The 21,299-nt window shown below is 55.5% G+C and overlaps 2 protein-coding genes across 6 annotated transcripts in view; both read right to left on the bottom strand.

The window, feature by feature from the left end:
• LLGL2 (LLGL scribble cell polarity complex component 2) overlaps positions 1-12,785 on the bottom strand; it is a 37,171-nt gene extending 24,386 nt beyond the window's left edge. For all 3 annotated transcript variants that reach the window (XM_012778814.2, XM_012778816.2, XM_012778817.2), the window contains exons 1-2: positions 12,646-12,785; positions 1,255-1,359 (exon numbers count right to left, since the gene is read on the bottom strand). In XM_012778814.2, coding sequence (XP_012634268.2) covers positions 1,255-1,329 — 75 coding nt within the window. In that variant the 5' untranslated portion in view covers positions 1,330-1,359; positions 12,646-12,785. The remainder of the gene's footprint in view (positions 1-1,254; positions 1,360-12,645) is intronic.
• A 1,241-nt stretch (positions 12,786-14,026) lies between these two features.
• TSEN54 (tRNA splicing endonuclease subunit 54) lies at positions 14,027-21,231 on the bottom strand. Of its 3 annotated transcripts, none has more exons than XM_012778810.2 (11): positions 21,149-21,231; positions 20,890-21,054; positions 20,731-20,794; positions 20,565-20,648; positions 20,157-20,255; positions 18,779-18,831; positions 16,851-16,952; positions 16,094-16,671; positions 15,293-15,353; positions 14,843-14,959; positions 14,027-14,319 (listed from the first exon to the last, which is right to left on the bottom strand). In XM_012778810.2, the coding sequence occupies exons 1-11, from the start codon at positions 21,202-21,204 to the stop codon at positions 14,169-14,171; spliced, it is 1,530 nt and encodes a 509-aa protein (XP_012634264.2). In that variant the 5' UTR covers positions 21,205-21,231; the 3' UTR covers positions 14,027-14,168. The 3 variants fall into 3 exon arrangements, with proteins under 3 accessions (XP_012634264.2, XP_012634266.2, XP_012634265.2); XM_012778811.3 differs by having other exon boundaries at positions 14,111-14,319; positions 14,832-14,959; XM_012778812.2 differs by lacking the exon at positions 16,851-16,952.
• Positions 21,232-21,299: the final 68 nt, after the last annotated feature.

Genomic DNA, 21,299 nt, shown 5'->3' with positions numbered 1-21,299 from the left:
CTGGACCCCCAGAGGAGGAGCATTCTGGGGTCCCCTTTCCTGGCAGAGATCAAAGCACAGGTGAGAAGGCTAATTACCCCGGAAAGGCTCCAGATTGCTAGGTGGCCAAGGAGCTAATGAGCCACGCTGAGCACCTGCTGTTTACAGGCCTGCACTGCCCTTCTCTGCCCCTAGCCCCCCTGGGGAAGCCCCGTGGAGCTTCTGGGGCCTTAGGAGCAGGTTTGGGATTGGGCAAGTGCCAACTCGGGCTCATTCTCCTGGGCGCCTCTTCCCACTCATCCAGGCCTGGAGCCTGCCAGAAGGAATCATGTGTTCAGCCCGCAGGGAAGCTAAGTTTTCCTTTAGGGGCAATCTGAGAAGGGAGGGACAGGCATGGCCTGGGATTCGGGGCCCCAAGGGACCTGGAACATTATTATACCTTGCAGAGCCCAAGGTCCTTTCATCTTACACACCCCTAAGCGTCCTTGACAACCCTGTCATGAGGCAGGAAGGGCAGATCATTTTATCCCCATCCTCCAAGTGGGGAAACAGGCTTGATGAGGTGGAGTGACTTGCAGAGGTCACACGGCCAGTGAGAGACTTGGGACAAGGAGTCCCAGCTTGCGGGCATCCTACTACCGTGTTTCCCCCAAAATAAGACAGGGTGTTATATTTGTTTTTCCTCAAGAAGACACCCTAGGGCTTATTTTCAGGGGCTGTGTTATTTTTTTTAAGTACGGTACAACAATCTACAATTATTCAAATATAGTTAAGTCATCTTCTTCTGGAACATCATCATAACTCTCCAAACTCCGAATTCCATCCTGAATTTCTTGCGACTCTATTTCCTTTAGAACCATTGGCCCCAATCTCTCCTGTCAAGCAATAGAGCTCTCATGGGGCAGATGAGAAGGGCTGCTCGTCTTCTTTACCGCTCCGTAACGAAACGCATGGGTTGTACAGATGCGCTGCGTAGCCATGCCCATCACTAGGTTTTATTTTCGGGGTAGGGCTTATATTGCGCAAATGCTTAGAAATCCTGCTAGGGCTTATTTTATGGGTAGGTCTTATTTTCCGGGAAACACGGTACCTTTCCCAGAAAAGCCCTTTGAGCAGGCCCCATTTCCAAAGTCAGAGTCCTAGGAGGCATTTCCGGCAGTGCCAAGTGAGTACTGGGCCTTAACCCAGGTGAGGGAAACCTGCCACTCCCCAGCCCTGGCCTGTGCTGCCTGGCCCTAACTCTCGGGGTCATCCCTCCTGTTGTCCCTCACTTACCTTGTTAAATTGGAACAGGTCCCGCTTGAGCCTCTCCCGAGCAGGGTCATGGCCTGGTCTCAGGAACCGCCTCATCTTGCTTTGTCTGGAGCCCCCACGGGGGACCTAGAGAAATGGGGGGGTGTTGAGCATCACGCAGGCAAACACATGGCCCCAGCCCCAGAGCCTGCCTGGCAGCCCCCAGTTATCAGTCAGGCTGCGCCCAGGCGGCCTGGGGCCTCTCCCCCCAAGCCCAGCCGGCAGCCACCAGCCACTGTACACCCTCAGCTTCCCAGCGTGCAGGACAGACCTCACAAGCTGGGGGAGGAAGCCATTCAGCCAGGCTTTATAGGAACAAGGAGAGCCGCCAGGCCCCCAAGTTAATTAGCTTAATTGTTAACCTATTTTGTGAAAAACCAGAAAACTCTGGGTTAAACAGAAAAAGAAACTTCCTAAGCCTCTCTCCGAAGCCAGGAGGAGAGCAGGCTGGCTGGCCAGGGACCCGCAGTGAGGCCCCTGCCCTGAGGCACTTGGGTGGGTGGGTGGGGCACAGGACCCTCAGCAGGGGGCGGCTGGGGTCGCCCCAGCAGCCACAGCCCCAGGATTCCCCACTGAGCCCCACCCATCTCTGGCTGTCCCAGCCCCCCTGGACTCTGCTGGGGCCACTCAAAAAAGGCCCCCTCACCCACAATCTGCTCCCAACAAAGAAACCAGCTCAAAGCCCAACTCTCTGCCAGATGCATTCCCAGCCAGGGGGGAAACTATTTCCGGGTTACCGTGGGGGAAAGCTCATCTGTGCTCCAGGTTCTGGCTTCCAATAGCATGGTCTCCTACTGACCACGAGACCCCAAGGCCAATCCTTGGGGGCCTCGGGCCCGCACCAGAATGGCTGCATTCATTCCCAGCTAGACTGTAAAGGGAAGGAAGCAACAGGTCCCCACCCTGGAGACGCTTACTCTGGGGGGAGGGGAGGGGACACCTGTCCAAAGTGGGGAGGGCAGGTGCTATGGGAGAAGATGGTGTCTCAGCTGAGATCTGAAGGGTGCCCAGGAGGTTGTTATCTTCTTAGGAGGTGGCAACAACTAACTGTCAAGCCAGGACTTTGCATATGAAAGGCCCCCTAAAGTGCACCACAGAGTTAGGGAGGTCTTCCGGCAGAGTAACCCAGGACTTGCCATGGGGGGCGGGGCCACCCCACCCCACCCCCTTCTTGTAGTACAAGAGGGTGAGACACAGCCACTGACAGTGGATGGACCTGCATGGTCCATTATTTACAAACCAAGACAGGGAACCAGCCCTAAAGCACTGTCACCTTCTGGGGAGACTGAAAAGGAGGGGGAGGGGTGGCTAGGGAAGGTTTGTGCCTTTGCATTTGGGGGGAGCCAGGCCAGAGGTGGGGCTCCCATTTCGTTGGCAAGAGCAGGTAGCCCGGAAACTCCCAGTGGCCACTTGATCCGAGGCCCTTAGCAGGTTCAGGGAACAATCACCGCAGGGAAAGCCCCGGGGGCTTCTGGGATTGGAAGTGAAAACAGACTCTCAGCGACCTCCCTCCTCCCAGAGCCAGCAGAGCAATCGGCCTGGAGGAGGGGGCAGCTCATAAATCAGCAGCCAGACTCCTGGGGGGCTCACTCCCCCTCCCCGGACAGATGAGGTCACCAGGTCAGAAGTCAGAGGAAGCTGGGAGTGACTCCCTGGAGGGGCACAGGGGCCTGCAGACTCCAGGGGGGACAAGAGGCACAGGCCATCCGTGGCAAAGACCCCACACAGGCTCAAAACCAAGGAGGCAGAGTTGGGGGTGGGAGGGGGTGCAGGTGAGGAGGAGGGAGACAGCCCCGCTTGTCAGGCGGTGAAGGACAGTCGGCACCAGCCACCCCCCAGACACCTTTTGGCCCCCCTGCTGGGCACAGGCCTTGTACCAGGCCCTTCCTGTGCTACTGTTACCAAGTAATCTGTGCTTGTAGAAAAAGCAAACAAACAACACAGAGAAGAAAATCCTACCTAAATCCCACCACTCGCAAGGCCGCAGTCGGCGTTAGCGCCTGTTCCATCCAGACCACCTTCTTTCCTTCGCACTCTGACATCTCTCCCACCCAGGAAGCCCCTCAAAGGAAGTGGAATATCCCCACTTGACAGGGGAGGAAAAGAAGACCACAGCAGCTAAGCAACTTGTCCGAGACCACCAAGTAGGAAGTGGCAGAACTGGGAATTGACCCCAGGTCTGGCTAACTCCCAAATCCAAGGGGTTTGGGGGCAGTAAAGGATGGATATGATAGGACAGCGAGTGCCTGCAGTTAGAAGGCAGGGACATGCTCAGACACACACTTCTCTCATGCCACCAGCTCAGAGCCAGCCAAGCGGTGTGGGCCTGGGCTGCCCCTGCTTACGGGGAGCTGGTGAGGTCTGGCTGGGCGGCCTCATTGGACCTGCTGCTCATTCCACAGGGGGCTGGACCCCCACAGGCACGGGCTGATGCAGCAGGGACCAAGGAGGGATGGGGCCAGCACCTGCCCCTCACTCCAACCAACCCAGCTGCCCAGGTCAAGGCATAAAAAAGCGCTACCGTTTCTAGAAGGGGCTAGGGGGACAGGTCTGGACCTGGCTGGACTCACCTCCAGGTAGCCCCTCAGCTCCACAAACCCCAGACAAGCAGGTTCTCTGAGGAGAAGGAAGGAGGCCCAAAGCTGCCTGCAGCGGAACAGACCCTGCCTCCTGGGCCCAGTCCTGGAGGGAGGCGGGGATGTCAGGGAAAGAGCCAGGGCTGGGCCAACAGGCCAGGGCTGCCACCAGAGCGGGCTCCCCTGGGCTGTCTGTAAAGGGGGTGCACCCCGCCCCTCGGAGGGGCACCCAGTGCTCAGCATCCAGCAAGGAGCTTGTCGGGGAGGAGGCACTTTCCCAGGGTGGGGAGGCAGCAGTGACAAAGAGCGACAGACACGCTTCACAGGACGCGAATCAGAAAACGGGATGATTTCTGATAGAGATCGGGGCTAGCGAGAAAAGAAAGGTGTGACCAGGGTTAGGTGGCCGGAAGGCCTCAGTAGTGACCATTCCTTCGTCAGGGCCTGTGCATTCCCTGTTCCTTCTGCCTGGGTCACTCTTTCTCCAGATACCGCATGCCTCCCCTCCTGACCCCTGTCTGAGGCCGTGACCTCCCGAGACGTCGTCCCTCCTCCTCCCCTGCCCGGCTTTTCTCTTAGCCCTGGCCGCGCCTGGACACACGGAATAGTTTACTTATTAATCTCGTTGACTACACGCGTCCCCCTGCAGGAAGCAGCTTTCTTTCTCTTATTCAGGGACTTTCACCCTGTGATTCCCTGCGGCATCCCGAGCTGGCTCGTCACCTGCTGAAGGAATGAACGAACAGGGGGCTCACGTCTCCACGCAAGAACAAATGATAGGAAGTGGTCAGCCGTGGTAAGACTCGGGGCTCAGTGTGTCAGACAGAAGGAACAACCTCGCCATGAAAGAAGCATGCATGTTCCAGGAGGTTGGGGACAAGTGGGGGCCCAGTGCAGAGACCTGTGCAGTCGACACGGGAGAGCCCGCAAAGTGTGCCTTGCGGGCCACAGCAAGGAGCTCCAGTTTGTACCCACCCACCCCCACAGCCCTGAGCATGGGCTGACGTGGTATGCCCTCCCCTCCCCCCACTTGGGCTCCCTGTCCTTGGCCCTGTGCTGCCATCTGCTCCACCCCCAGCCCAGGCCACATTCACTATGGCCTCTGCACGTCTGTCTCCGCCACTCTCTGTATGGGATACCTTCTTACCCCGAAAGCCGCACATCAAAAGTCACCTTCCAGAACACCTTTCCCATCTGAACCCATCCTGACCATTTTTGCAGGCCTCCCTCAACCCTGGACCACACTGTACGCTGCTGAAATGATCCCTGAAACCCTGGCAGATGGATAGCTGCGTATTAAGCTATCGGGGAAAATTAGAAGTGACCTAAGTGGCCAACAACAGGGAACCGGAGAAGTGTGCTCAGCCCTGTGCCCAAGGCGTGCAGTCACTGAAAGGGCGAGAGAGCATTTCATGACGTGGAAACCCACATAAAATGCATCCAAGAGTCAGGTAGAATCTATCGAAAATATTTATGCCTATAGACAACATCCTGGAAGGGTTACAGGATTAGTAATGATTCTTTTTTCTTCTTTTTGTTCACCTGCCTCCCAGGCAGGGCAGGTAAGATGACCAGATGGGAGCAGGGAGGAAGCCCAGGCGGGGTTAGGTGGGTGGGTGGGCCTCACTCAAACCTGAATGCTCCTGTGCTCAGGGAGTCAACCTGAATGGGGAGAGGTACCCCCTGAAGACACCAAACAGGTACAAAGTCCCAGAAAACCAAACAGACAGGTGGCGGAACCAGGTATATGACCTTGGGCTTCCGGGTCCTGGGGTCCAGGGTAACAGGGACATTGCTATTTCTCAGGCTGTGACCCAGTGGGCTGGTCCTGAGGCTTCACTCAACAGGAGAGCCCATGAGAGGCTTTGGCAAACTCTCAGGTGCTGCACACGTTCATGTTACTTCTTCTGAGAGGAACAGGGAAGAAGAGACAAGTTCAGGAGTCCCACAGGCTGAGGAACCCCCAAAGTCCCCAAGCCCAACACCAGAAAGGGTCTAGGGTCCCTGGGGATGCCACCTGGCTAGAGCACCACTCCTGAGATGGGGGCTTCCTAAGAAGGAACACTGTCTCCTCTCTTTTCTTTTTTTTTTTTTTTTTGAGACAGAGTCTCACTTTGTTGCCCAGGCTAGAGTGAGTGCTGTGGCATCAGCCTAGCTCACAGCAACCTCAAACTCCTGGGCTCAAGTGATCCTACTGCCTCAGCCTCCTGAATAGCTGGGACTACAGGCATGCGCCACCATGCCCGGCTCATTTTTTGTATATATATTTTTAGTTGGCCAATTAATTTCTTTCTATTTTTAGTAGAGAGGGGGGGTCTTGCTCTTGCTCAGGCTGGTTTCGAACTCCTGACCTCGAGCAATCTGCCCGCCTTGGCCTCCCAGAGAGCTAGGATTACAGGCGTGAGCCACCGCGCCCAGCCTATTTTCTTTTTTTTAATTTCAGCCTATTACAGGGGTATAAATGCTTAGGTTACGTATATTGCCTTTGCCCCACCCGAGTCAGAGCTTCAAGCATGTCCATCCCCCAGACGGTGCGCACCGCACCCATTAGGTGTGAATATACCCATCCTCCCCTCCCCCCCCCGCCACCTGCCCAACACCCAGTGCATGTTATTACTATATGTACAATTCAAGTGTTGATCAGTTAATACCAATTTGATGGTGATCCACTAACTTCTAAAGGTCACTCAACTTCAGTCTCCATTCCTGCTTTGTCCCTCTGTCCATGGCCAGACCAGCCTCTGAGTCACCCTCCCTGCTCTGTTCGCTCAGGGGCAGGCACCAGGGCTAAGGGCCGGCCCTCGTGAGGCCTGCTGCCCCGTAGCCGATTCCACCCACTGTCCACCGAGTCTGTGCTTTGTGTGCAGAGCTAACCTGAGAGCTCCCTGCAGGCAGCTGTCTGCCAATTTCCTTCCCTTCTCACTGTTCCAGTCACCCACCACTGCCACCAGCCAGCAAAACATCCCCTGGTCTGGGGCAGATGTCCCTACACCCTGATGCCCATCTGGAAAAAATAGGAGAGCTCTCTGCTTGGCGACAGGCTAGAAAATTCATCCTGTCTTCCCTTCCCATCCTCCACCTGGGCCCCTTCCATCTCAAAAGCTTCATCAAAAGACCAGTACAGGCCGGGCACGATGGCTCACGCCTGTAATCCTAGCACTCTGGGAGGCAGAGGCGGGCGGATCGCTCAAGGTTAGGAGTTCGAAACCAGCCTGAGCAAGAGCAAGACCCCATCTCTACTAAAAATAGAAAGAAATTAATTGGCCAACTAAAAATATATAGAAAAATGAGCCGGGCATGGTGGCGCATGCCTGTAGTCCCAGCTACTCAGGAGACAGAGGCAGTAGGATTGCTTGAGCCCAGGAGTTTTAGGTTGCTGTGAGCTAGGATAATGCCACGGCACTCTAGCCTGGGCAACGGAGTGAGACTCTGTCTCAAAAAAAAAAGTTCAGGCAGAGAGGGAATAACTGTGTAGGGGTGGGCTCGTCTCAGGCCCCCTGGTAGCGGCAGATCTGATTATATCCCAGAGTGGAAGCAGAGCATCCGCAGCTAGGGGATCCCCAGCCAGGTGGCAACCCCCATGACTACCCTAGCCCCTTCCTGGTGTTGGATTTGGGGACTTTGGGGGCTCCTCAGCCCCATGCTGGCACTGTTTGGCGTGCCTGGGCTAATCTGCCTGCATGAGACCAAGGTGAGCCAACTCTTCTGACCTGGAGGTGTGGGAAGGGCCAGCCCCACAGCAGGTGCCTCAAGAGCAGAGGCAGTTCCATTGATCTGCTGGGCGAGAGCCCTGGGGCCACACCCAGCCCCACCCGAGATCTCCCATCCCCTTCGCTTGTGCCCCACAGCCTGCTGGCTGCTGATGAAGACGCTGCCCTCCCTTCCCCGACATCCTGTGTGAGGCCGGTGTGGGCTGTGGCCTCCCGTCTGACGGATGTGAGTCCGCCCCTGCACCTCCTACCGACGGCAGGGCTGGAAGCCACAGGGGCAGCTGCTGACCCCGCTGGCGCCTGGTAGTACCAACTCAGATGCCTGCGGCCGCTTTGCTAGTGCCCCTGTCACCCCAGGAAATCTAATCTCCCAGAGGCACCAGGTAGGCCCCTGGCCAGCAGCTTAGCAACCAAACCTTGGCTGAACAGCAACTGCATGGAGTGGGACTGAGAGCACGAACCTAGGTAGGTACTGCAGGGGAACCAGAGAAGTGCTGTCGTTAGGTAATAAAAGGGCCTGAGAGCTAGCTAGGGCCAGATGTTACTTTAAGCACTTTATATGCATCACCTCATTTAATTCTCATAACTATTTGTGAAATGACTGGTTCAGAGCAGTATCAAGTCCAAACAGTTAATAAGAACTCATGTCCCAATTCGGACTCCAATCTGACTCCAGAGCCCTCTGCTCAGTTCAGGCCTCTCTCCCTGGACAAAGAGGCTGGCTGACAGTAGGCTGGAGGGGCCCACTTGGGGTCAGCATCCACCCCACCCCCCACCCAACCACAACCCGTCCATGAGGGTGGGGTGGGGGGTGGGAATATACACATTCCACCCCCCCATGCATCCTATTTTAGGGGCCTCAGTGTCCTTCCACAATCCAAAATCAGACTCCAGAGAAGTGGCCGATGAGATGTGGCCAAGTACAAGGAAAAGCAAAACAATCTAGGGATAGGACAGGCAACATGCCTGGGGGGGGGGGGCCTAAGCCACCTAGCCCATCCATTGAGCCCCATTCCAGGGCCTTCTGCCTGCCCCAAAACTTGAACAGCTGTTCTATGGAACTTCTAGAAGATGTCAGCTCCAGGAGGAAGGGAGCAGGCCAGTCTCCCCCATGGTTACGACAGCCCCGGCGACACATTGGAGGCACTCAAATTTTATTTAAAGAACTTCCTCACCTCCTTTAAGTCTTTGCTCAAATGTCACCTCCCTGCGGAGGCCCACCCTGACCACTTTTAAAGTTGCAACCTGCCTCTCGCCAAGGGGGTTCCCAGTCCCTGCTCTAGTTCTTAACTCTAAGGCTTGTACCACCTTTTAACACATCGTGTGTTACCTAGCCCTACTTTCTGTCACTCAGGCCTCCTACCCTTTAGAAAGAAAGTTCCATGATAGCAGAGGAACTTTGCTTTGTTTAAGGATTGCACTTAGTGTCTAGAACCATGCTGGGCACACAAGAGGCACCAATAAACATTTGTTGAATGAATGAATGAACAGTTAGGACTAACTAGGAATTAATTAGGCAAAATCTTCAACAATCACTGACCTCAAAGAACACTGAGGTGGGGCCCCACGGCGACCTCAGGGAACTTCCCTGCCCCGTTCTCAAGTCTCTGCCCAAGGCCAGGGCTATGTGGACATCACCCAACCTGGCATCTTGCTGGGGACACCCCTGTGGGTCCTGCCTCAGACCAAGGCTCTAGGACACCCAGCTCCTTGCCAAGAATTATTCCAGAATAATGTTATTAAATATTAATACTATTTACTAGAGTCATATAGTCTTGTGCCCACATGTCCCTGTCGTCAAACCACTGGGAACAAGTCAGGTGTCATGAGAGAAGGCTCCGGTCTCTGCCGAATTCCTGAAGGGAAGAGTCAAGTACAGAGCAGTTTCCCTGTCCCCACACCCAGAGGAGCCTCTCCTAGCTCAAGAATTCACTGCGGTTCCCGGGAAGGGGAAGAGTGGGGTGACTCTTCAAAGTACCAGTTTCCTCTGAGAGGCAGGGCTGGGGCAGCCTACCCCAAAGGGACCTGGACCTGTGCTGGGCCACAGGGCACAGCACAAGGAGGGTCTCCTTGGAATCCCCAGGCAGCCAGGGCTGGGGTGGGCAAACAGTGCTGGTGACCCCACTGGGAAATAAATGCCCATCTCCTGCCCCCTACCCATTTCTTTCTGCAGACTGCTCCAGGCAGAGGAAAACAATGTTGCCAACCAGACCGGCTGAGAGTGATATGGCCTGAGTGTGATAAAAGGACCTCTCAGAGCTGAGGACTGAGGACAAAGGAGTCCAGGCAGCCAGTGTGCTCAAAGCAGCCAACCCAGGAGACAGCATATTGGCCTCCTGGGCTTTCGACCTGGCCTCCAACTCAGGTGTCTCAACAGCAGCTTTGACTCATCTGTGAAGACCAGGAACGCTGAATAACGCCCCCAGGAAGCTCAGCCTCCCCAGATGGCTCCTGGAGGCTCTTGCCGGGAAGCACAACGGTAGGTCCCGGCAGAGGCTCCATGCACCACTTTCTCTCCTGAAGGCAGGGTCCTGGGGCCAGGAAGTCCTGGCAGGATAGGTCACACCCTCCCCAAGTGAGGTTGAAATGGGGCACTATGGACTTCCCAGAAAATCTCCTTCATGACAACAGAGCAGCCCAGGAACGCATGCTGCCCCCCAACAGAGTGTGGAGAGTGTACGCAGCGAGCACAGCCCAGCCAGAGCAGAAGGCAGAGCACACTCCGCACCCTCGGCCGCCCCCACCCCAGGAAAGGACCCCAGCTGGGGTCTGGGGACCAGCCCTCACTTCTGGTTCTCCCAAGGGCCACTGGATCACAGCAGCAGTTTAGGAGAGCTCACAGACTATACCTCTGCCCCTCCTCTTGAGGAACGTCCTCGCTGAAAAGCTTCTGACCTCCCGAAATTTTAAGAGATCACAAAATCATAACTCCTCAGCTGACTGCCAGTCAGAGAAGCCAAATCCCTTCAAACCATCAGACTCTTCCGAAAGGCCCAGGTGTGTCCACAAAGGGGTAGGGGGGAAGATGAGGAGTTCACCCTCACCAGGTGCTGTGCTCATGGCATCTTTTCATCCTCTCAACATCGGTAATAACAAGGCTCGGCACGTGTAAGTGACCAAACTAAGGTCACACTGCAAAAACTCAGCAAGGCACAAGTCAAAACTGCACCTAATGTCTGAGGAGGCACCCAAAATTTTAATAACCATTATGTTTGAAGAAAAAGACTGGCAAGATGCAGAATGTTTTCCCTCTTATTTTACACTTTCTAAGGTGTTTCATTTTTCTCACCAAGGGCTCCTACTGGCTTTTCTTTTCAAGACAGCGTCTTACTCTGTCGCTCAGGCTAGAGTGCAGTGGTGTCATCACAGCTCACTGCAGCCTCAAACTCCTGGGCTTAAGTGATCCTCCTGCCTCAGCCTCCAGAGTAGCTGGGACTACAGGTGTACTCCACCACAGCCAGCTGATTTTTCTATTTATTTATTTATTTTTTTGTAGAGACAGGGTCTTGCTATGCTGCCCAGACTGGTCTCAAACTCCCGACTTCAAGTGAGATCCTCTGACCTTGGCCTCCTAAAGTACTAGGATTATAGGCATGAGCCACCACACCCTTCCTCCTGTTACCTTTTCTGTTTTTTAAATGAACAGAGGTCACCTGGAATTATTACCTTTTTTTTTTTTTTTTGCCTTTTAGTGCTGTTGTATTACTATTCTTTTAATATCATTAAAATTATATTAATCTGCCACCAAAGGGGATACTCAATTGCCTCAAGGAAGAGTAGGGATGGAGAGTGACCACAGACTCTGGAATCCCTGTGGGGGTGGGGTGGGGGGCAGGGACACAGAGAATGGCCCAGTCTAACTTCAGAGATGAGCAAGCTCTGGTCAGAGCCCCAGGAACTGGGTTTGAGTACTGACTGCCACGAGCAAGGACTGTGGGGAGATCACTTGCAGGAACTAACCCCAAATTCCCTGCCCATAAAATAAAGAAGGTGAACCACCTCTGCCACGATCCTTCCCCTGCCTCTGCTCACACAGACCCGGACTGTCTTCCTCAAAAGCCACTTCTGGGCTTGGCTTCTCCTGGGCTGGGCCACGGCTCTTCTGTGGCAGCTCTGCTCTTCCCACCTGGGTTCTCTCCCTGCCCTGCTCACGGCTCAGGTCTCTGCAGCCTGACAGCTCCTAGAGTTACAAACTCCCGCAGAGGGTCCTCTGGAACCAGAGTTAAGGCGGCCTCCATTGGCTTACGAATTCCCATGGGAAGAGGTGCGGAGTCTAAGCCCCGCCCTCCTCACCCAAAGCTCACCTGTCTCAGGTGAGAGCCTCAAAGGGCCACACCGCAGCTCCCCTGGTTACAGTCAGTTCTCCCCACAGCCAAGGCCCAGTGTGTCCACCAACCGTCCAGCCAGAGCAAACCAACACACACTTTCTTCGGCAAGACAGAATCTTCCAATTTTCACCAAGTCCCACAGCGCGAACCCCACCCGTCAGCGTGGAAAACAGACTGGGTCTCAGCACCGTCGCCTAAAGGTGTCCAAAGCCGACCCCGACCTAAGTCCCTCCCGCGGGCTTCCTGTGTCCGGGGATTAGGAGGCACAAAGGGCCGGCAGGGAGGGAGCCCAGATGGCAGGCACAGGGGCTAAGCCGCCGGCGTAACGCGCTCCGGCCGCCGCTCGCGGAGAGGGGTCAGCGGAGACGCGCGTCGCCGGACTCCCCGGCGGACTCCCCCGCCTTGCACGTGGGCCCCGGGACTCCAGTCTGCGCCCACGGAGCCCCCGCACCCAGCCGGACCAGGCACCTGTTCTCCTGTTCCCCAAGCCAACACTATTGTGCAAACCCCAAACCCAAGTTCGATAATCGCGGGCGGGTCGGGCCGAGAGAAGTAAGTTCCCAGCGGCACTTTCTACAGGTGTCTTTCTCTCGGAGGTGGCGAGTGACGGGGACTAGGGCGAGGTGGGCGGACCTGGGCGCAGCGCTCCCCACCCGGGCCAGGAAGCCCAGGGGTCTCTGCCCTCCCTGCCTCCCCGCCCCGAGTGGCGGGCGCCCCAAGGGGGCGGGCCCGGCTAGGTGAGTCCGGCCCGCACCTCACCTGGACTCCCAGGCTGGCCCCCGCCCGAGGCCTTGCCGTCCCTCGCCGCCCGCCGCCTGCCCCGCTCGTTCCGCCGCCGGCCCACGGGCTGCTGGGCCGCGGTCTCCTTCCTGCTCACCTCCGGCGCGGCGAGCCGGGGCGGAGTCGCGCTATTTACATAAAGGGCGAGCCGGCCCGGCCGCAGATCCCCGAGCCCCGCCCCCGGCCTGGCCCCGCCCCGGCCCTGCGCCGACGGGGCCGGGGCGCAGCGAGGGCGCCCTCGGGGGCGGGGGCCGCACCCCGGCCAATCCGCGGCCCCCGGCAGCGCGGGGGCGGGACCGTGACCTTCATGAATATGCGAGAGGCGCTGCGGGCCCGCCCCGGGCCTCACCTGCGCGCACCTGGCCGCAGGACGGCGCGCCGCGCCCAGTGTCCCGCCGCCTCCCGGAGGCGGAAATAGTTCCCGGAACGCGCCGCTGCCCCAGGCCGCCTCCCAGGCCGGACTCCAGAGGCGAGCCGTCCCTCCCACCACTCCCCCGAACTGCCGAGGGAGGGGCGTAGCCGGGCCAGCTCCTCCCAAGAGCGCTCAGCCCAGAGACGACGACCTGTGGATCCTGTGGATGCAGGGCCAGGTTTCAGGTCCCAGGTTGGGGACGGGCGTCGTGGCGAGACGCCTTCCCTCGGGGCGGGACCCACCTCCTCCATGTCCACTGCAGTGACAGGCAGGGCCCGAGGCCCTGAGGGACAGCAACAACTGCCTAAGTTTTTAGCACCAGCGAGGGAGGGGGTTGGAGTGACAAGAGGCAAGAACGGAAGGGGTGTGGAGGCCTGGGGCGAGAACCGACCTGATCTGTCCACTGGATAGCTGCTTGGGTTCAAGCCACACCGACAGGGACCTCTGGGCCACCCTTCTACTCTGACCCAGCTGCACTCAGGGAAGAGGGCCAGCCTCCTCCGACAGAGCACCAGCCTCCTTCCAGAGTACCCTGCAGGAACACTGGAAAGGTTGGAAAGGTTCCAGGTCCCTTTCCTGTCCACCAGCAGGCTTCCCTCTTTGGTCCTGCACCAGAGAAACTGGTTCTCCCTGTGAGTGGGCAAAGGTCGCATGAGCGACAGGGGGAAAGTTCCACCGATGACGGGATGGAGGGGCAGGGGGGTTGTCCAGTATATCCAGCCACAGCAGAACAGAGATCTATTTTTAATGGCTTTGGCTTTATGGCACGAAGCAGGCACCCTCTCGTTAAAGGCACAGAGTCCTCTCTTCTGCCCCACTTCCTGGGTCTCTAAAATCTAGTCCTGAGTTCCAAAGGAGTCACTGCAAGGCAGCAATCTCAGGCCCCGGGCTTGGAAGTGCTGCAGTGGCCAGGGAAGGCTTGGAGCACAGTTTGACTTTCTTGCAAGTATGAGACACCCAGGGCCAAGGCCCAGACTTGCTGCTGCAGTTACAGGTCAGAGTCCAGGTACAGGAGGCAGCTGAGGTGGTCCCTGAGAACAGACAGTCCAGGTTCCCCAGAGCAAGCTCCATCCCCCACAGAGCTGTGTGGTCAGTGCTCCAGATCCCTGGGCAATGTGAAGTCCCTGAAGCTGTAGAAGGAGATGTCGCCATGATCCACCAGGGCAAAGATCAGAGGAACATCACCGCTCTGGTAGGACAACCGCTTGAGGCTGCAGAGGTCTGGGACAGGCTCATCAAATCTGCAGGGAGAAGGGTTAGCATGAGACCTGGCCATAGCTCACCCATAAGCTCTGAGACCCCAGGCCCTCTGAGACTCCCAGAGAAGGGAGATTTTAAGACAGGAGTTGGGGGTGCAAGAATTTTGATCCCTAGGCTCTCTTATCTGCAGACCACATGACCCTGATGGTTATCTAAGAGAGCATGAGCCTTGACGGGGCAGGGGCTAGGAAAAGCAAGGTTCTCATCACTCTTAGCCTGTATATCCCTCCAATCCATATCCCTTCTGCTGGGTAAGCCTGGGACTAAAGTGGTCTAGGAGAGAGAGTACCCCAAAATGGCAGCAATGAGGAGCTATGGGTTGGGGAACTTGGGTTTCATAGCACCAACTGGCTGTGTGGCCTTTTGGAGCTCACTTAACCTCTCTAGACCTCAGCTTCCTCTCAGGGATCGGCACACTGGCTGGGGTGGAGAGCAGGTCCACCAGAGTCACAGGAGAACTGGCAGCAGCCAGGGATTGGGGGGCTGTGCTTACTCATTTCATACCCACTAATGCACATCCGGGCATAAGGTTTGCCAGGGTTATTCTTTCGGAAGGTGGCCACAGCGTCAGCCTGGTAAACATCAAAGCTGATTTCCAAGCCCTCAGACCTTTCCAGCAGTCTGAAAACAGAGTGAGAAACCTCAGGATACCAACTCTCCTCGCCCACCTTTCCTTTCTACTCCACCCTTCCTCTCCATCAGTTCCAGGAAGCAACCTCATCTAGGGCAACTGAGCTTGTGAGGTTCCACTCAAGGGAGGGGGCTCCAAACCCTTGAAATAAACCCACCTGACTATCATTTCTCCCTCTCCCCCAGACACATATGAATGTTAGCTGTCACTCAGAGCTAGGCATGTGGATTGAGGTCTCTGGAATGATCCTCTAGCTCACACCCAACTTCAGGAGCCAAATCTCAGCTGCCAACCCCTGGGAGACGTGCTACTTGGAAACTTACCGGGCACCTCCATCGGCAAGGTGTGTTGTCTGCAGCACAGAGATATGCTGAAGGACCATGGCTACAAGGACAGTGAAAACAAGGTGCTGGGAAGAAGAGGCAAGCATCTATACACTCCCTTGACACTTCTGAATCTGCCACCTAGTTTAGCATTGCCAGATTTAGCAAGTTTTTTCAGTATATGTATGTTCCATGCAATATTTGGAACATACTTATACTGAAAAATTACTTGTTTATCTGGAAGTCCAATTTAACTGATCTGGCAAACCCAACCTAGTTAGCTACAATCTGCCAAGTTCCCATGAAGATTTTAAGTAATTCTGAATCTGTTAATATATTTAACTCAGACTATTTTTACCCTATTAGTTCTCTGTGCAGACAGTAAGCCTTCCTTTAATTTGGCCAAGATAGCATCTCCTAGATGTGGTAAGGGACCCTGGAATGATCCTGTTAGCTTGAGATGGTTCCAGCTAACAGGGTTGGGAGAAGAGGGGACCACAGCTAGTTGGGGGCAAAGCCATCCACATGCACCTTGTTTATAAGGACACGGCTGTAGTTTTCACCCCTCCTCACCTCTCCTGGCACAATGACTCACCATCTCTAAACCTTCCCACATGGGCCCTGTCCTGGCCGCTGCCTGGACAACTGACTGTCCTTGTGGGTTCCACTCCATTGGACAGCACCCTCCTCCCACACCTTTCTTAAGCCTCAGCCAGTCCTGGTCCACACATGCCCCTTCCCAAGTCTTGTGATTCCTCAGCTGCCACTGGCCAGTGGGGCAGTGGCAGGCTAAGGGGGTACCTGGAGAGGCTGCCTGGCCAAGCTTCAGTAAGGGCGTGACAGGCTGGCCCCACAGGTGTGTGGGGAGGTTCTGGCTCCTCTGCAGGTGCCGCCTCTGCAGCAGCTCCTTGTACTCCTGCCAGCTGGAGCAGCGCCGCACCTCAGGGTCTGCATTTATGTCCTCCTGGAAGTGCCTGGCCTCTGCCTGTTGCTCCTGTTCCCGCCTGGATAGCTTCTCCTTCCGCTGGTTCAGCTTCTGGCACCAGGACTCGGCGTCTGTCTCCCGCCCAGCCACGTTGGCCGGGAGCAGCTCTGGGGCTGGGGCAAGCAGGAGGGTGTGGCGGCTATCGGAAGCCATGTTGGGGAAGGAGATCTGCTCAAAGTTCCAGCGCAGCTTCCGAGCCCCCTGGACTCCATTCCCTACTTGGCCACTCTCCCAGCTGCACCCCGCACCCTCCCTGGCCAGGCCAGGGCAGGGCCCCAGGGACTCCAAAAGCAGGGGTTTCTCTTCTGGGCATCGGCAGGGAGGTGGGCTGGAAGTTGCCAGACTCTCTGGTTGCAGGGAGTTCTCCAGCGCCTTGGCCTTCTTATTAATGGACCTGAGGGAAGTGGGAGGAAAAGCAGCACATCTGCTCCTGATTGCTGAGGTGCACGCATCCCACGCAAACATCTCCCTGAGCCTGCGCAGGAGCCACGCAAGCCTCGCTCTTAAGCCTGTGCATTCTCCAAGGTCCCAGACACCAGCACTCCCTGGGGGTAGCCATGACGGGAACATTACCGAGAGCTGGAGCCCCTCCTCTTCCTCTTGCCACCCCTATCCTCCAGGCACTGGGTGCTGCCATCCAGGTTAAGCTGCCTCTCATAAGGGGACAGGACACAGCTGTGGGGTAAGAACAGCGGGTGGGCAACAGACCCACCTCCTCAGCCTGGTGCTCCGGTCAGATAAGTGAGACAGGGCCGAGGGGACAGTCAGAGGGCCAGGATCCAAGGCACACCCAAGGGCCAAGGCCCCAGACAGACCTGCAGGGGGAGGGCACATGTGCCCAGGCCTCTGGGTCTTACTAACAGCACCTTTCAACAGAGGCTCACTGGAGTTGGGGCTCCTGAAGAGCTGGCAATAAATGACTAATTATTGGCAAGAAAAACCAGTGGAACCAGAAAACTTGGAAAATACAGAAAAATAAAATAATAAAATAACAAGAAATGATAAAAACCGTTGCTCGGCACAGTGGCTCATGCCTGTAATCCTAGCACTCTGGGAGGCCAAGATGGGAGGATTGCTTTAGTTCATGAGTTCGAGACCAACCTGAGCAAAAGCAAGACCCAATCTCCACTAAAAATAGAAAAATTAGCCAGGCATCGTGGCGGGTGCCCATAAGTCCCAGCTATTCAGGAGGCTGAGGCAGGAGGATCAGTTGAGCCCAGGAGTTTGAGGTTGCTGTGAGCCATAATGATGCCACTGCACTCTACCTGGGGTGAGTGAGACTTTGTCTCAAAAAAAAAAAAAAAAAAAAAAAAAAGAAAAACCTTGGGTAACTGTGTCAACATTTTTGTTTCTTAAATACATATGCAGACTAATCTCTCTCCGTATATTTTTTTCTGAAAAAATGGCATTGTACTAACATATTGCTTCGTGATCTTTCTTTTCTCTCAGTAATGCATCGTGGACACGGCCCCTTAACACTATGGCATCCTTCTCTACTGTGAATTTTTTATGGCGGTGTGGCTGCACTGGTCCATACAGTAGCCACTAGCCACAGGTGGCTATTTAAGTTAAATTTAAGTCAATTAAAATTAAATAAAATTAAAAATTCAGTCCCACAGTTGCTCAAGCTCCATACACTGGACAGCACAGACAAATAACATTTTAGTTACTATAGAAAGTTCCATCAGTCAGAGCTGCTCTGAGGGATAAACTCTAATTTGCGTGGGTAAGCCTCCACTGGTGAAGTCACAGGTTGCTTCTAAGTACACTGATTTTGCAACCTATGGTGCTTTGGGCAAGCTCCCTACTAACTGCAAGACACAAGCTCCATGAGGGTGGCAAGTTTATTCCTCAGCATGGAGTACGGGCCTGGCACCCAATAAGCGGTCAATAATTATGGCGGATCGTTCTCACGAGTGACCCCCTGCACTCATTCGTGATTATTTCCTTAGGATACAGTCTACTTTCAGGAAACAAAGGCTGTGCCTGTTTTAGAGCTTTCATGACATACTGTGTAACCGCAAAGACTCTAGCAGTTTCCACTCCAAGTCTGAAGGTCTCTGTGGCTCTTAGCCAATGCTGGATTACCAAGGTGATAAAGGAAAAGGCATCTAACCTAGCATAAGACACGTGAAACCCTACTCAATTGGAAATTCCTCACTCGGTCCTTCATGCACGCATGCACTCAACAAATCTGCCCGCACACCTACTAAGTGCAGGCACTGATCCAGTCCTGCATCTCAATGCTCTCTGTGAGCTGTACGTGCTCAGTCACTACATGAAGACAGGTCTCGATTTGATTACCCAGGATAAAGTTCAATGGCCTGGATTCGTCCCAACATGGCTTTCGAGAGAACACTTCCAGCAGAGGCTCCCAGTCCATGTCCAGGGAGCTGCACTCCAGCCAGGGGTTCCAGTTAGGGAGTAACCACTCTACATAGGACTAGTCAGCCAGGTCCCAGGACTAGAACGGATGGAGGGGAAAAGGGAAAGGGCGTTACCTTGGTTGGAATCGTCGAACCACATAACCCAGTCTCTTCAGGTGGCTGAAGACCTCAAAAGAAAAGAAACGGAAACTCAGGTGGCCACCCTTGAAAACACCAAATAGTTTATCCAGACACAAGCCCCTCCCCATGGCCCTCCATGCCCCTCCTGTACACCTCCAGATTCCAAACCCTGGGACAGGCTGGACCACACTCTATAAGCATCATCCCAGAGTAAGATCTCAGTCTCTGAATTCCTGTCCTGTCACTTACCTTACTCTGGGCACAAATGACATTTAGCAATTTCTTGACTTTAATGCAAATCCCCAAAAGCTGATAGTGTTGAACCAACAACAAAAAAACTATGCCCTAGAATATTCAAATATATTTATACTAAAACTGATAGAGTGAAGCTCCTAACTACAATTTGGACAAAAAGATGGCAGAAGGTAGTGGACATGTCCCCATCCTCACACCTCCACAGACACAGGCAGGAAAAGTCTCTGGTAAAGTGGCACAAGTTCATCCTTATGTCCCTGTATCCACATCAGAGGGACATATTATGGGGTGTTCCCCATCTTGCTTGATGTCTCAGCAGCCTTCATTACAGGTGATCACTTCCTCCCTGAAATATCTTCTCTTGGCTCCCATGGTGCCACTTTGGTTCCTCTCCTGCATTAACAGACACTCCTCGGTCTGTTTTTTATCCTGTTTATTATTATTTTTTAGAGATGGGGTCTCCCTCTGTTGTCCAGGCTGGAAGTCCAGTGGGTCAATCATAGCTCACTGCAGTCTCAAACTCCTGGACTTAAGTAATCCTCCTGCCTCAGCCTCCCAAGTAGCTGGGATAACCAGCATGTGCCACCACTGCTGGCTTATTTCTGGTCCTTATATTGCCCCTAATCTACTTGGGATGGACAGTCCCAGCCCTCTACTCTGGCAGCACTCCCACATAGCCCCATGGTTTAAATACCACCCATGCTACGTTTATGTCCTTAGCCTTGACCTCTCCCCACACTCCAGACTTATCCATTCTTTCTCCAAAATATGTCTGAGATTCACCCACTTCTTTTCATGGACAGCAATTCCACCCATCCCCAACCTGGGCTAAGCCCCTAGCTCCTCTCACCTGAACCAACAGCCCAATCTCTCCCACTTCTCCTCCCCCACCTTACCTTCTACTTAGCACTGGGATCCCTGTGAAGTCAACAGTTCATTTGTTTACTTATTTTCCAATTGCCACCAATACAAAGTAAGCCTGGTAACAGCACAGTCCTCATCTGTCTTGTTGCCCCAGCATGTGACACTGTGTCTGGAACCTCACAGGTACTTGTTAATTCTCATTTACTCAGTGGATGGGTGGCTCCTCTGGTCAGGGGCAGGAGGCAGCAGATACCTGGTACTGCAACAAAGTGACGGTGTCCTCGGTCAGCAGCAGCTGGTAGGCTTCCTGGATGGACAGTGGCAGGTCTTGGTGGAAGAGCTGGATAGAGCCCTGGAAGTGGGGCCAGAAGCTCAGCTTGTCAGCACTCTGTGCAGCGTCACAGTCAAATAGGGACACTTCCCAGCTCTGATATCTCCCCCCGCCACCTCCCAGAATCCAAGCAAGAATATGAACAACCAGGAAAGTGGGGCAGCACCACTAATTTGGACTGGACTCCTTGCTCCCCGCATGGTATCGTCTCCTGCCCTAGAAGTCCAGTTATAAGTTCTCTGAAAACATGCTTGTGAATGCTTTTTCTCCGATAAAAACGTGTTCTTCTGGTTCCTTGGTCCCCGACCCCTTCCCCACGGCCCCACTCACACACTCCAGCAGATACAGTGCCTCTTCGGGGTGAAGCCGCTGCCGGCCCTGCTCTGAAAAGCCCATGGTCTGCCAGAATTTACCCTGTGTGGGACCCAGAGCAAGTGTCACAGACGACAGGAGGACGGAGAAAGCAGGTCCCCTGTCCCTGAGCCCCGCCGCTCACCGCAGGAGACTTCAGCTCCACGAAACCTTCTTCCGGTCTCCACTCGGCGGCCACCAAGCTGCCCCTGGCGAGGAGTGGGGGGGTCCGTCTCTGTCTACGGGAGAGGTCCACGGGGTGCGTCCGCCCCGCCCCCGCCCCGCCCCGGCCCGCCCCTCTCACAGGCGCTCCACGCGCTCCTCGGCCAGCAGCTGCCACAGCTCCTCCCGGCACAGGCGCAGCCGCTCGGCCTGGGCCGCCGAGCCGTCGGGGAGGAAGTCCTTGGGGCCATGCGAGCGCTGGGGCAGCTTCTGGGGCCGCGAGCGGGCAGCGAGGAGCTCCCGGGCGCTGGGGGAGAAGGGGACACGGGGTCAGCGCCGCGCTTCGAGGCCACCGGCCTGCCTCCGGACCCCGCCCACGCCGCCCAGGGGCCGCGCCACACCTGAGCACGCGCCCCGCCGGAACCTCCACGACCGCCGGCTCGGGTTCGGGCTCCATCTGGCTGCAGTCTGCGGCTGCGCGCGCGCCGCCCAAGCCCCGCCCACCGCCGGAATCCGCGCGGCCCTAGCGCCCGCCTCTCGGACCTGCGCTCC

The sequence above is a fragment of the Microcebus murinus genome, chromosome 18 (genome assembly GCF_040939455.1).
Source record: "Microcebus murinus isolate Inina chromosome 18, M.murinus_Inina_mat1.0, whole genome shotgun sequence".
Lineage (NCBI taxonomy): Eukaryota > Metazoa > Chordata > Mammalia > Primates > Cheirogaleidae > Microcebus > Microcebus murinus.
This window is presented reverse-complemented; position numbering and strand designations above follow the sequence as displayed.

What these genes read in the sequence shown, in the direction of transcription:
- TSEN54 (XM_012778810.2), bottom strand. Translation starts at nt 21,204, where the DNA reads ATGGAGCCCGAACCCGAGCCGGCGGTCGTGGAGGTTCCGGCGGGGCGC. An exon ending in CACTGTATCTGCTGGAGTGT is followed by an intron (nt 20,256 to 20,564) that starts GTGAGTGGGGCC and finishes CCCCACTTCCAG; the next exon opens with GGCTCTATCCAGCTCTTCCA. An exon ending in TCACTTTGTTGCAGTACCAG is followed by an intron (nt 18,832 to 20,156) that starts GTATCTGCTGCC and finishes TTTTCTTTTGAG; the next exon opens with GTCTTCAGCCACCTGAAGAG.